At 32.8% G+C, this 13,004-nt stretch overlaps 1 protein-coding gene across 1 annotated transcript in view; it reads left to right on the forward strand.

Moving 5' to 3' along the window:
• The window catches only part of LOC133338383 (sodium-dependent dopamine transporter-like), a 35,296-nt gene that overhangs the window by 16,880 nt on the left and 5,412 nt on the right, over positions 1–13,004 (forward strand). The window contains 1 exon segment of the mRNA XM_061546557.1: positions 155–364. Coding sequence (XP_061402541.1) covers positions 190–364 — 175 coding nt within the window. The 5' untranslated portion in view covers positions 155–189.

Here is a 13,004-nt window from a genome sequence, read left to right on the forward strand (position 1 = left end):
GAAGGTTTGAATGCATATCATGTGCTGGAGGTTATAAAAAGTTCGGTCCGACCGAAATATATTTATAGTATTTTTTCGAACTTCCCTCTATACTATTTTAGGGTTTTTTTAATAAAATATTGCTAAAAAAAAGTCATATTTTTTTTTCTTCCAGATTTAGAAGACGAAGAAAACGACATCGCCTTGGCGATGTCACCTAACAGACCAGCAGCTAAGACCACAACGCCACGTGACATCAGCGATAGTCCCGATGAACGTGAAACATGGAGCGGCAAAGTCGATTTCTTATTATCCGTTATAGGATTCGCTGTGGATTTAGCAAACGTCTGGCGATTTCCCTATTTGTGCTACAAAAATGGAGGAGGTGAGTCACCATACAATCTCTTTCTCTTTAAGAAAAATACACTCACACATATGTGTATGTATGTGTGTGTGTAATTGACATAAATACCACATTAAGTCCTTATTATTAAATATTCCCTTGACAACCATGTCCCTGAGATTAGAAGACGAAGAAACTGAATAAATGCAACAATAATTGTGTGCAAAGCTTTGAAGGAGAAGCAGAAGATGATGAAGTGAATGAAACACTTAAACTCGTCTAAGTATTTAAGCTGTTGGCCGTGGCTAATTTGAAACACACATCTCCCATTTTTGGTCCGACCACCCACTTGTTGTGGAATGAAAGAAATCCAGCAATTAGCCACAACAATTTCCGATTTTTTCTTCTTTCATTCCACTGCCATGAACATTCCTTTATCCTGTTGCACAAGAAGAAGAAAACACTTTCTGTTGTTGATTGTATTGTTGTCCTTGCTGTTTTGAGTGTAGTGGTAAGTAGTGGTATATGCAATGCCACCACACACACACACACACACACACACACTTGAGTAACAATCATCCATCCATTGCTTATGAAAAATCCCCACAAAAAAGGACTTCTTAACAATGCTAAGAGGAGAAATAATTAACTGTTTATTATCCTTTTTATTCTTAAGCCGTTACATTTTGATGGACAAGAAATTGTTGTAGGTTATAAGAAATCCTGAAATATGATAGGCGATTTAAGGGAATATTTCATTAGGAGAGAGGGAGTAAATCCAAGGATCAATAATACATTTTTTATTTGAATAAAATATTGTCCTGCATTGAGACTAATGTATATTTCAACTTATAATTTCAGAAATAATTTGAAATCCCCCTGACCTACAAATCCTTTGAAGTTCCCCAAAAAACCAAAAAACTCACAATTAAATATTATTTTATATTTTTCCAAAATCGCATTAAAAATTCATTACCTCCTCCTTCTCCTCTCCCACCCTCATAAGAACCAGTTTTTTATAATTGAACCAATTAGAAAGCTTTTAAGTAACCTGGTAGACTATTAGCCCAGATCCCTTTTCTCCATCTCTACAAAAGCACTTAGCAATCGGATTTCGAAAAATTATTGTTGAATATTATAAAAAAATTATACGTTTCAATGCTTTTAACTTTTTTTTTTTTTTTTTTTTTGACAATTCAAAACGTGTAACCCTTCAACCACACATTCTAAGATTATAAAAAAAATACAAATTGAAAATCATTGAGCCGTATAATATTTCAAATGTAAGGATAACAACAACATACATTCAATAGCATAAAAATGTGATTTATAGATTATTTTCACTTAAGCGCCACCACAATGAAAAAAGGGAAATAAAAGTCCCAACCATTGTCAACGTTCATTGAAATTGAAATTCAATGGAGCAAGGATAGAGGTTTTCCAACACTTTTTGAAATGGATGTAAGCAGCAACAGGTTAAGGGCCATGGGAGATGGGAGAGGGGGAGTACATAAATGTTTCACACACAGTGGATTTTCAAAAATATTAAGATTTTTTCAAGGATATAAATTGGCAAGGATATCAGGAATATGTTTTAAAGGGCTACAAAAAGCGTAAAGCATAAAATACAGAGACTCTAAGAAGTGTATCTTTTTTTATCCAAAATATTGTTCACAATTTAAAAGAAAAATAAAGAATAAAATTACTTCTTCATGAACTGCCATAAAGACGGAATTTTGAAGAATTATTTTCTTCAAGGACTTCAATAAGCTTGAATTTAAAAATATATTAAAAAAAACTCCAGAAAAAATTATTTCAAACACCACGCCTGTTCAGTCCTTGTAAAAAATATATTTCAAATACTACGTCTGTAGAACTTCTTAAAAACTACTTTTTAAAAACATGCCTGTTGAATTCCTTAAAAATTCTTTTTATAAAAACCCGTTCCTGTTCAAGTCTTGTAAAAATAATCTTTAAAATCCTCGCCTATTGAAGTCCTTGTAAAAAATAATATAAGTCCTTGTAAAAAATAATGGAAGTCCTTGTAAAAAGTATTCTTTAAAAATCCACGACTATTTCATTTTCTGAAAATTTTTTAAAACCCAAGCCTGTTGAAGTCCTTAAAAAATAAATAATTTTTTTTTTTTTTTAATTTGAGCTTATTGGAGTTTTTTTTAATTCTTTAAGAAAATCACCCCAACTTTTGGGTCTTTGGTGCGCCTTTTACTTAAAATCTGACGAAACAATATATAGGAGCTATATCTAAATCTAAACCGATTTCGACTAAACTTGCTACAAGTTATGTTATAGTAACATCAGTACGTAGTGCAAAATGTTGTGCCAATTGGACCCACCTTGACAAAGCATTTATATCCAACTTCTAGGTTATACTAACTTCAGTACGTTGTGCAAAATTTGTGCCAATTATGTGTAAAATCGGATGAAAATGTACTTGTAGAAGCTATATCAAAATATGAATCGATTTCAATGAGACTTGTCAGAGATTAACTTACATTAACTACAGTTTATTGTACCAAATTGTGTGGCAATCAGACAAGCGTTGGGTCTTTAGTGCACAATTTACATACACTCGTAAGAAAACATATATAGGAGCTATATCTAAATCTGAACCGATTTTCACGAAACTTAACACACATAATTCTAGACCTAATTCATTACGATAGACCAAATTTCCTGCAAATCGAAAGATATATAGGGACTTTGGTGCAACATTTACATTAAATCGGACGAAATTATATATGAGAGATATATCTAAATCTGGACCGATTTTCAGGAAACTTAACACACATCATTCTAGACCTAATTCATTACGATATGCTAAATTCCGCGCATATCGAAAGATATATGTGGACTTTGGTACACCATTTTCATTAAATCGGACAATAATATATATGGGAGCTATATCCAAATCTGGACCGATTTTAAGGAAACTTAACACACATCATTCTAGACATAATTCAGTACTCTGTGCCAAATTTCGTTGAAATCTAAAGATATATAGGGACTTTGGTGCACCGTTTACCTTAAATCGGACGAAACTATATATGGGAGCTATATCTAAATCTGAACCGATTTTCTCGAAAATTGGCCCACATTATTCTGGAACTAACTCAGCACACTGTGCCAAATTTCGTGCAAATCGAAAGATATATAGGAACATTGGTACAACATTTACATTAAATCGGACGAAAATATATATGGGAGCTATATCTAAATATGGACCGATTTTCCCACATCATTCTAGGCCAAGTTCAGTACTCGATGCCAAATTTCGTGCAAATTGAAACATATATAGGAACATTGGTACAACATTTACATTAAATCGGACGAAAATATATATGGGAGCTATATCTAAATATGGACCGATTTTCCCTCATCATTCTAGGCCAAGTTCAGTACTCTATGCCAAATTTCGTGCAAATCGAAACATATATAGGGACTTTGGTGCCCCATTTACCTTAAATCGGACAAAAATATATATGGGAGCTATATCCAAATCTGGACCGATTTTAAGGAAACTTAACACACATCTTTCTAGACCTAATTCAGTACTCTGTGCCAAATTTCGTGCAAATCTAAAGATATATAGGGACTTTGGTACAGCATTTATCTTAAATCGGACGAAGATATATACGGGAGCATTATCTAAATCTGCACCGATTTTCTCGAAAATTGGCACACATTATTCTGGAACTAATTCAGCACACTGTGCCATATTTCGTGCAAATCGAAAGATATATAGGGACTTTGGTACACCATTTACATTAAATCGGACGAAAATATATATGGGAGCTATATCTAAATATGGACCGATTTTCACACAACATTCTGGACCTAGTTCAGTACTCTATACCAAATTTCGTGCAAATCGAAACATATATAGGGACTTTGGTGCCCCATTTACCTTAAATCAGAAAGAAATATATATGGGAGCTATATCTAAATCTGACCTGATTTTCCCCAATTTCAATAGGGTTCGTTCTTGGGCCAATTAAGTGAGCTGTGCCAAATTTCAACCAACTCGGATAATAAATACGACCTGTACTTTGTTTACAATTTAACATGGATAGACACACAGACGGACATGCATAAATCGACTTAAAAAGTGATTCTATGCATATTCTCAAAAGGAACCGTGGGTCTATCTCGTTTCCTTTTGCCTGTTACAAACATATGCACAAGGACATAATACCCAGTACCACAGTGTGATGAAGGGTATAAAAACCAATAGGAGTCCTTGTAATAATATTTTTAAAAATCCACCCCAGTTGAAGTCTTTTTTAAAAATATTCTTTAAAATGATGCGCCTAGTTTAAGTTTTAAAACCCACGCCTGAGGAAGACCGTTTAAAAAATATTCTTCAAAAACCAAGACTTTTTGAAGACCTTGTAAAATCCACGGCTTTTGAAGCCCTTAAAAATCTTTTTAAAATATTGTTGAAATCTTTTTAAAAATATTCTTTTAGAATTCATGCTCCTGGAAATCCTTGCAAAAAATATTCTATAAAAAAGCCACTCATCTGGAAGACGTTGTAGAAAATATTGTTAAAAAAATCCACGCTATTTGAGATCTCAAAAGAGATTTTTTAAAGCCACTCTATTTGAAGTCCCTTCAATTAATTCTTTAAATCCACGCCTGTTAAAGTCCTCGAAAAAATATTATATATTAAAAAAACGCCTGTTAGAGTCCTTCAAAAAAAATTTAAAACCACATTTTTGGAAGTTCTTTTAAAAAATGTTCTTTAAAATTCCAAGCTTATTAAAGTCATTTTAAAAAGATTCCTTAAAACCACGCCTATTGAAGACCTTGTAAAAAATTTTATTTAAAAATCCATGCCAATTAAATACCGTGTTAAAAATATTCTTCAAAAGTCCATGTCAATAAAAATATTCTTTCAAAATTTACGCTCTTTGAAAAATACTCCACGCCTAGGGAAGTATTTTAAAAAATATTCTCCAAAAAATGCATGTCTATGAAGTCCTTGTAAAAAAATAGTCTTTAAAAAATCTACGGCTACTAAAGTCCTGTAAAAAATAAACTTTAAAAATCCGTGTTACTTAAGTCCTTCTAAAAATATTCTTTAAAAATCTATGTATATAAAATGTAAGTATATAAAAAATCCAAAATTCTGGTCATTTGAAGTTCTTAAAAATATTTTTTAAAAAATACATTTTTAAATGCAAGTAGTAGTAGAATATCTAACAAAACAGGTTTTAAATGGAAGTCCTTGCTAAAATTCTATAATATACTCCACCCTAACAAATAGGAAACAACATTCTTACCGCCTGACCACAGGATCATGGCCCATTTATCATCACATACTTTAGGTTATTATTATGATTCGTTTGGGGTTAAGTGCTTTCAATTTGACAAACTAAATCCAAAAAAAAATCATTGTGTAAATTCCTTTTAATGTCCCTGCACACGTACACACACACAACACACACTCACACCCCAACAATACCAATAACAATAATACGTACATAGCTACTTCATCATCCTCATCTGCGGAGCTATGTTGGGGATTGAAAATTGTCATAGCCTTGCTTTGCTTTGCCATTGTACTTTGATTCTCATTTAATGCGATTTGGTATCGTTGTCATGACATATGTCATACCACCAATCCTTGTCGCAACCCCTCACCCTCGATTTCTCCCACAGCACCTTCCACCTTTGTCGAAAGAATAAAAAACTTGAGGACGAAATGAAGTGGTGCTAACAATTTTAACAAAAGGATTTCATACTTCACTCACTCCCCCTCCATTATAATTCTGTCACTGATGACATTTTATTGCCCCTCAGAAAAAGAAAAGGAGAAAGAATAAAATAAAAAAGTGGTAGAAAAGTCAGAGCAACAAAAGCATTAGCTTAAAAGCATGCGATTAATACAATTGCCTGTGATTTCCAACTCCATAATTTTTTTTCATGGCATTCATATTTCTGTTTTTTTTTTTCTCGCTCTCTCTCGAATAATGTTCACGTTTCAAATCGTGATGGGCCATGGAAAATTATTATTGAATTAATGGATATGGGGGGTGGGGGTGATGGTGATGGGATTGAGGATTTTGCAATAAAATGAGAAAATTATGTTGGAGATTTAGAGAACGAAGCAACAAGTGAAAAACTCTGACATATATATGTAGCACTTATATTGGAGGACAATAAAACTTCAATAAGTTTGAATAAGTGGATTTTTTCATTTTTTTAGTAAAAATATTTCAAATTTTTAAAAGGACTTCAGTAGGCGTTGATTTTTTAAATAATATTTTTACAATGGCTAAAAGAGGCGTACATGTTCAAAGAATATTTTTACAAGGACTTCAAGAGGCGTGGATTTTTTAGATAATATTTTTTTAAGGACTTCAAGAGGCGTGGATTTTTTACATAATATTTTTTTTAAGGACTTCAAGAGGCGTGGATTTTTTACAAAATATTTTTTTAAGGACTTCAAGAGGCGTGGATTTTTTAGATAATATTTTTTTAAGGACTTCAAGAGGCGTGGATTTTTTAGATAATATTTTTTTAAAGACTTTAAAAGGCGTGGATTTTTTAGATAATATTTTTTTAAAGACTTCAAGAGGCTTGGATTTTTTAGATAATATTTTTTTAAGGACTTCAAGAGGCGTGGGTTTTTTAGATAATATTTTTTTAAAGACTTTAAAAGGCGTGGATTTTTTAGATAATATTTTTTTAAAGACTTCAAGAGGAGTGGATTTTTTAGATAATATTTTTTTAAAGACTTCAAGAGGCGTGGATTTTTTAGATAATATTTTTTTAAAGACTTTAAAAGGCGTGGATTTTTTAGATAATATTTTTTTAAGGACTTCAAGAGGAGTGGATTTTTTAGATAATATTTTTTTAAGGACTTTAAGAGGCGTGGATTTTTTAGATAATATTTTTTTAAGGACTTCAAGAGGAGTGGATTTTTTAGATAATTTTTTGTTAAGGACTTCAAGAGGAGTGGATTTTTTAGATAATATTTTTTTAAGGACTACAAGAGGCGTGGATTTTTTAGATAATATTTTTTTAAGGACTACAAGAGGCGTGGATTTTTTAGATAATATTTTTTTAAGGACTTCAAGAGGCGTGGATTTTTTAGATATTTTTTAAGGACTTCAAGAGGCGTGGATTTTTTAGATAATATTTTTTTAAGGACTTCAAGAGGAGTGGATTTTTTAGATAATATTTTTTTAAGGACTTCAAGAGGCGTGGATTTTTTAGATAATATTTTTTTAAGGACTACAAGAGGCGTGGATTTTTTAGATAATATTTTTTTAAGGACTACAAGAGGCGTGGATTTTTTAGATAATATTTTTTTAAGGACTTTAAGAGGCGTGGATTTTTTAGATAATATTTTTTTAAGGACTTCAAGAGGAGTGGATTTTTTAGATAATATTTTTTAAGGACTTCAAGAGGAGTGGATTTTTTAGATAATATTTTTTTAAGGACTACAAGAGGCGTGATTTTTTAGATAATATTTTTTAAGGACTAGGCGTGGATTTTTTAGATAATATTTTTTAAGGACTTCAAGAGGCGTGGATTTTTTATATAATATTTTTAAGGACTTCAAGAGGCGTGGATTTTTTAGATAATATTTTTTTAATGACTTCAAGAGGTGTGGATGTTTTAAAGAATATTTTTTTAAGGACTTCAAGAGGCGTGGGTGTTTTAAAGAATATTTTTTTAAGGACTTCAAGAGGCGTGGGTGTTTTAAAGAATATTATTTTATGATGACTTCAAGAGGCGTGGATGTTTTAAATAATATTTTTTACAAGGAAAACCTTATATATGTATTTTTAAAAGGAAATGTTGTATATTACATACTTACCCCCATAAAGTGTTTTCCAATCCTCTATTTACTCAAGACCTCACCTAATGTAATAACAACAACAGATTTTTTTTCCATTATTTACCGTTATGCATTTGAAGTTTACCGTCACTGCTTTTACATTAATTGTCGTCATCATAGTCAGCCATCAACGTGGCTAATAGCTTTGTGTTATTGACACATCCTTTTTTGTCTGAAAAGCAAAGAGTCCCCCCATTTGTCTCCGGCAGTCGGGTCTCTGAAAATTGAACAAAAGTCAACAGACAATGCAAAACAATGCCATAGGTATGACATGGTAGGCAGGTACAGGTTAAATGGTTCGTGTACAAATTGTTTAACTCTTTTCAGGTGAAATAATACGAGGGGCTATCAGAATCGCAGGTTAGAAATTACAATAAAGAAAGGACTATAGTCGATCCGACTTTATTTTGTGTATTTACAGACTGTGGATATATATTGAAGGATATGAACGGAATAAACGTCATTATTGAGACAACTCGGTCATCTACGCAAAAGTATGAAACAACATTTTCTGATTCATTATCGGAATAGTTCAGGCAAGATCCGAAAGAGAATAATAAATTTTACATTGGTAGTTTTACTTTCGAATTTACTAACAATAAAAATCTTCGTTATGTTCGCCCGACCCGAACAATGAGGTGTGGGTTTTTTTCCATTATGGGTGTTTTTTATAGTTGTAATTTTCAGAGCTCCAAGGAGTCGAGGAATTTTTTAAATATTAAATTTTTGAGGCATGGTTTTTTAAAGGCTACTTTTTCAAGGCTACCATAAGGTGTGGATTTTTTAAAGACTACATTTTCAAGGCTACCATAAGGCGTGGATTTTTTAAAGACTACATTTTCAAGGCTACCATAAGGCGTGGATTTTTTACAGACTACATTTTTTAAGGCTACCATAAGGCGTGGATTTTTTAAAGACTACATTTTCAAGGCTAACATAAGGCGTGGATTTTTTAAAGACTACATTTTCAAGGCTACCATAAGGCGTGGATTTTTTAAAGACTACATTTTCAAGGCTACCATAAGGCGTGGATTTTTTAAAGACTACATATTCAAGGCTACCATAAGGCGTGGATTTTTTAAAGACTACATTTTCAAGGCTAACATAAGGCGTGGATTTTTTAAAGACTACATTTTCAAGGCTAACATAAGGCGTGGATTTTTTAAAGACTACATTTTCAAGGCTACCATAAGGCGTGGATTTTTTAAAGACTACATTTTCAAGGCTAACATAAGGCGTGGATTTTTTAAAGACTACATTTTCAAGGCTAACATAAGGCGTGGATTTTTTAAAGACTACATTTTCAAGGCTAACATAAGGCGTGGATTTTTTAAAGACTACATTTTCAAGGCTAACATAAGGCGTGGATTTTTTAAAGACTACATTTTCAAGGCTACCATAAGGCGTGGATTTTTTAAAGACTACATTTTCAAGGCTAACATAAGGCGTGGATTTTTTAAAGACTACATTTTCAAGGCTACCATAAGGCGTGGATTTTTTAAAGACTACATTTTCAAGGCTACCATAAGGCGTGGATTTTTTAAAGACTACATTTTCAAGGCTACCATAAGGCGTGGATTTTTTAAAGACCACATTTTCAAGGCTACCATAAGGCGTGGATTTTTTAAAGACTACATTTTCAAGGCTACCATAAGGCGTGGATTTTTTAAAGACTACATTTTCAAGGCTACCATAAGGCGTGGATTTTTTAAAGACTATTTTAAAGCCTCCAAGAAGGCGTGGATTTTTTAAAGACTACATTTTCAAGGCTACCATAAGGCGTGGATTTTTTAAATACTATTTTAAAGCCTCCAAGAAGGCGTGGATTTTTTAAAGACTATTTTAAAGCCTCCAAGAAGGCGTGGATTTTTTAAAGACTATTTTAAAGCCTCCAAGGAGGCGTGGATTTTTTTAAAGACTATTATAAAGTCTCCCAGAAGGCGTGGATTTTTTAAAGTCGATTTTAAAGTCTCCAAGAAGGCGCGGATTTTTTAAAGACTATTTTAAAGCCTCCAAGGAGGCGTGGATTTTTTAAAGACTATTTTAAAGCCTCCAAGAGGGCGTGGATTTTTTAAAGACTATATTAAAGCCTCCAAGAGGGCGTGGATTTTTTAAAGACTATTTTAAACCCTCCAAGAGGGCGTGGATTTTTTAAAGACTATTTTAAACCCTCCAAGAGGGCGTGGATTTTTTAAAGACTATTTTAAAGCCTCCAAGAGGGCGTGGATTTTTTAAAGACTATTTTAAAGCCTCCAAGGAGGCGTGCATTTTTTAAAGACTATTTTAAAGTCTCCAAGAAGGCGTGGATTTTTTAAAGACTATTTAAAGCCTCCAAGAAGGCGTGGATTTTTAAAGACTACATTTTCATTGTAAAGCCTCCAAGAAGGCGTGGATTTTTAAAGACTACATTTTCATTTTAAAGCCTCCAAGAAGGCGTGGATTTTTAATGACTACATTTTCATTTTAAAGCCTCCAAGAAGGCGTGGATTTTTAAAGACTACATTTTCATTTTAAAGCCTCCAAGAAGGCGTGGATTTTTAAAGACTACATTTTCATTTTAAAGCCTCCAAGAAGGCGTGGATTTTTAAAGGATTTTATGAAGATTATTTTAAAGCCTCCAAGAAGGCGTGGATTTTTAAAGACTACATTTTCATTGTAAAGCCTCCAAGAAGGCGTGGATTTTTAAAGACTACATTTTCATTTTAAAGCCTCCAAGAAGGCGTGGATTTTTAATGACTACATTTTCATTTTAAAGCCTCCAAGAAGGCGTGGATTTTTAATGACTACATTTTCATTTTAAAGCCTCCAAGAAGGCGTGGATTTTTAAAGACTACATTTTCATTTTAAAGCCTCCAAGAAGGCGTGGATTTTTAAAGACTACATTTTCATTTTAAAGCCTCCAAGAAGGCGTGGATTTTTAAAGACTACATTTTCATTTTAAAGCCTCCAAGAAGGCGTGGATTTTTAAAGGATTTTATGAAGATTATTTTAAAGCCTCCAAGAAGGCGTGGATTTTTAAAGGATTTTATGAAGATTATTTTAAAGTCTCCAAGAAGGCGTGGATTTTTAAAGGATTTTATGAAGATTATTTTAAAGTCTCCAAAAAGGCGTGGATTTTTAAAGGATTTTATGAAGATTATTTTAAAGTCTCCAAGAAGGCGTGGATTTTTAAAGGATTTTATGAAGATTATTTTAAAGTCTCCAAAAAGGCGTGGATTTTTAAAGGATTTTATGAAGATTATTTTAAAGTCTCCAAGAAGGCGTGGATTTTTAAAGGATTTTATGAAGATTATTTTAAAGTCTCCAAAAAGGCGTGGATTTTTAAAGGATTTTATGAAGATTATTTTAAAGCCTCCATCTGCGATTTTGACATACTCAAAATAATGAAAATAAATATCAAAGAAAGTATTGGAAATTTTTATAGTTTACTCCCAATTTCCACACCTGCCTCGAACCACTTAAATGAATTCACTCAAACCTCTTCAACAAAAGTCCATACAAGTACCCTGCTCATACAAACACACACGAACGTATGAATATACACATACATTCAAATGTCATTTAAGAATTGAGAGCTTTGCTTTTTTGCTAGAGTACATGATATTGCTGCTGTTGCCTTTGTTGCTGCTGGTGGCGTTTTTAAAACAACGAAAATTAGATTTATTTATAATGGAATTTTAGGTTCTCAATATTGTTGTGAGGGGTGATATTCTATCTACCCATTTGCCTTTCACTTCTATTACAAGCTAGCAATGAGTGTGGAAAATTCTCTAGACTCACAGCATCCTTGTCATCACACTAACACATCCTTCATGTCATTTACAGTTGACACCTCTTACTCCACCACCCTTACCCATTATTCTTACCATGGTCTGGCCTTCAATAGAATTATATGGACATGCTAATAATAATAATGTGATTTAAAAATAGCATAAAACTTAATTGTTGTTGTTGTTGTCTTTGGCCGACTTCAGTATGCAAAGAGAAGAGAAGTGATGTCATAAAGTGATGATGGTGGTGGTGTTGAAAATGTCAAAAGTATTACCACGTTATGGTGTTTGAATTTGTGGGGAGTGTGTGCTTGTATGTGAACCGCATAATAACTTTTCATTTTTTTTCAAATCGGATATTAAAGGAAATTACTTTGTCATACGCATATGTCCTGCAACGTTTGGCCAAGAGACTATTCGTAATTTTTCTATTCTGGTATTTGTTGTTGACACGCATAATTGTTCAAGTGACTAATTGGTTTAAATTTGTCAAGAATAAGGTGGATATTTTGGCAGGAATATTTGGCGCCCAATTAAAGCCCAAAATATCAAATAAAAACCATTACGCTTAAAAACCATGCGCAACATCACAAAAATACTAAAAAAAAATGAGGGGTACCGTTACCAAAAAAAGTGGACTGATATTGAAATATCAATATCACACTGCTTTCGATGTAAGCACTTCACGGTTAAAACACTTTTCTACGACGGCTGCTTATTTCGACTCTACTAAAATCATTTTTAAATTTAAAAAATGGGTTACGACGACTCTTTATTTCGTTTCGATTAAAATCACTTTTAAAAAGAAAGTAATATTTTTGGCAGTAGCAGGTAAATAAAATCGTTGACTACCTCGAAGCTCTAGTTCTCAAGTTCCACAGTTGGTCCGAGTCTAGTGGAAGTCTTCAGCTTGATCTTCTCGCCAATTACTGCCAGACCCACATTGACAGACTCCTTCTCAATGTATTCAAAGGTGGCTGTTACCGCTCGCAATGTTCGACCCATTATATCGATGTCATCGGCGTAGGCGAGTAACATATAT

Source organism: Musca vetustissima, unplaced genomic scaffold (assembly GCF_032173495.1).
Source record: "Musca vetustissima isolate MV318-11 ecotype Yass unplaced genomic scaffold, APGP_CSIRO_Mvet_v1 utg10190, whole genome shotgun sequence".
Lineage (NCBI taxonomy): Eukaryota > Metazoa > Arthropoda > Insecta > Diptera > Muscidae > Musca > Musca vetustissima.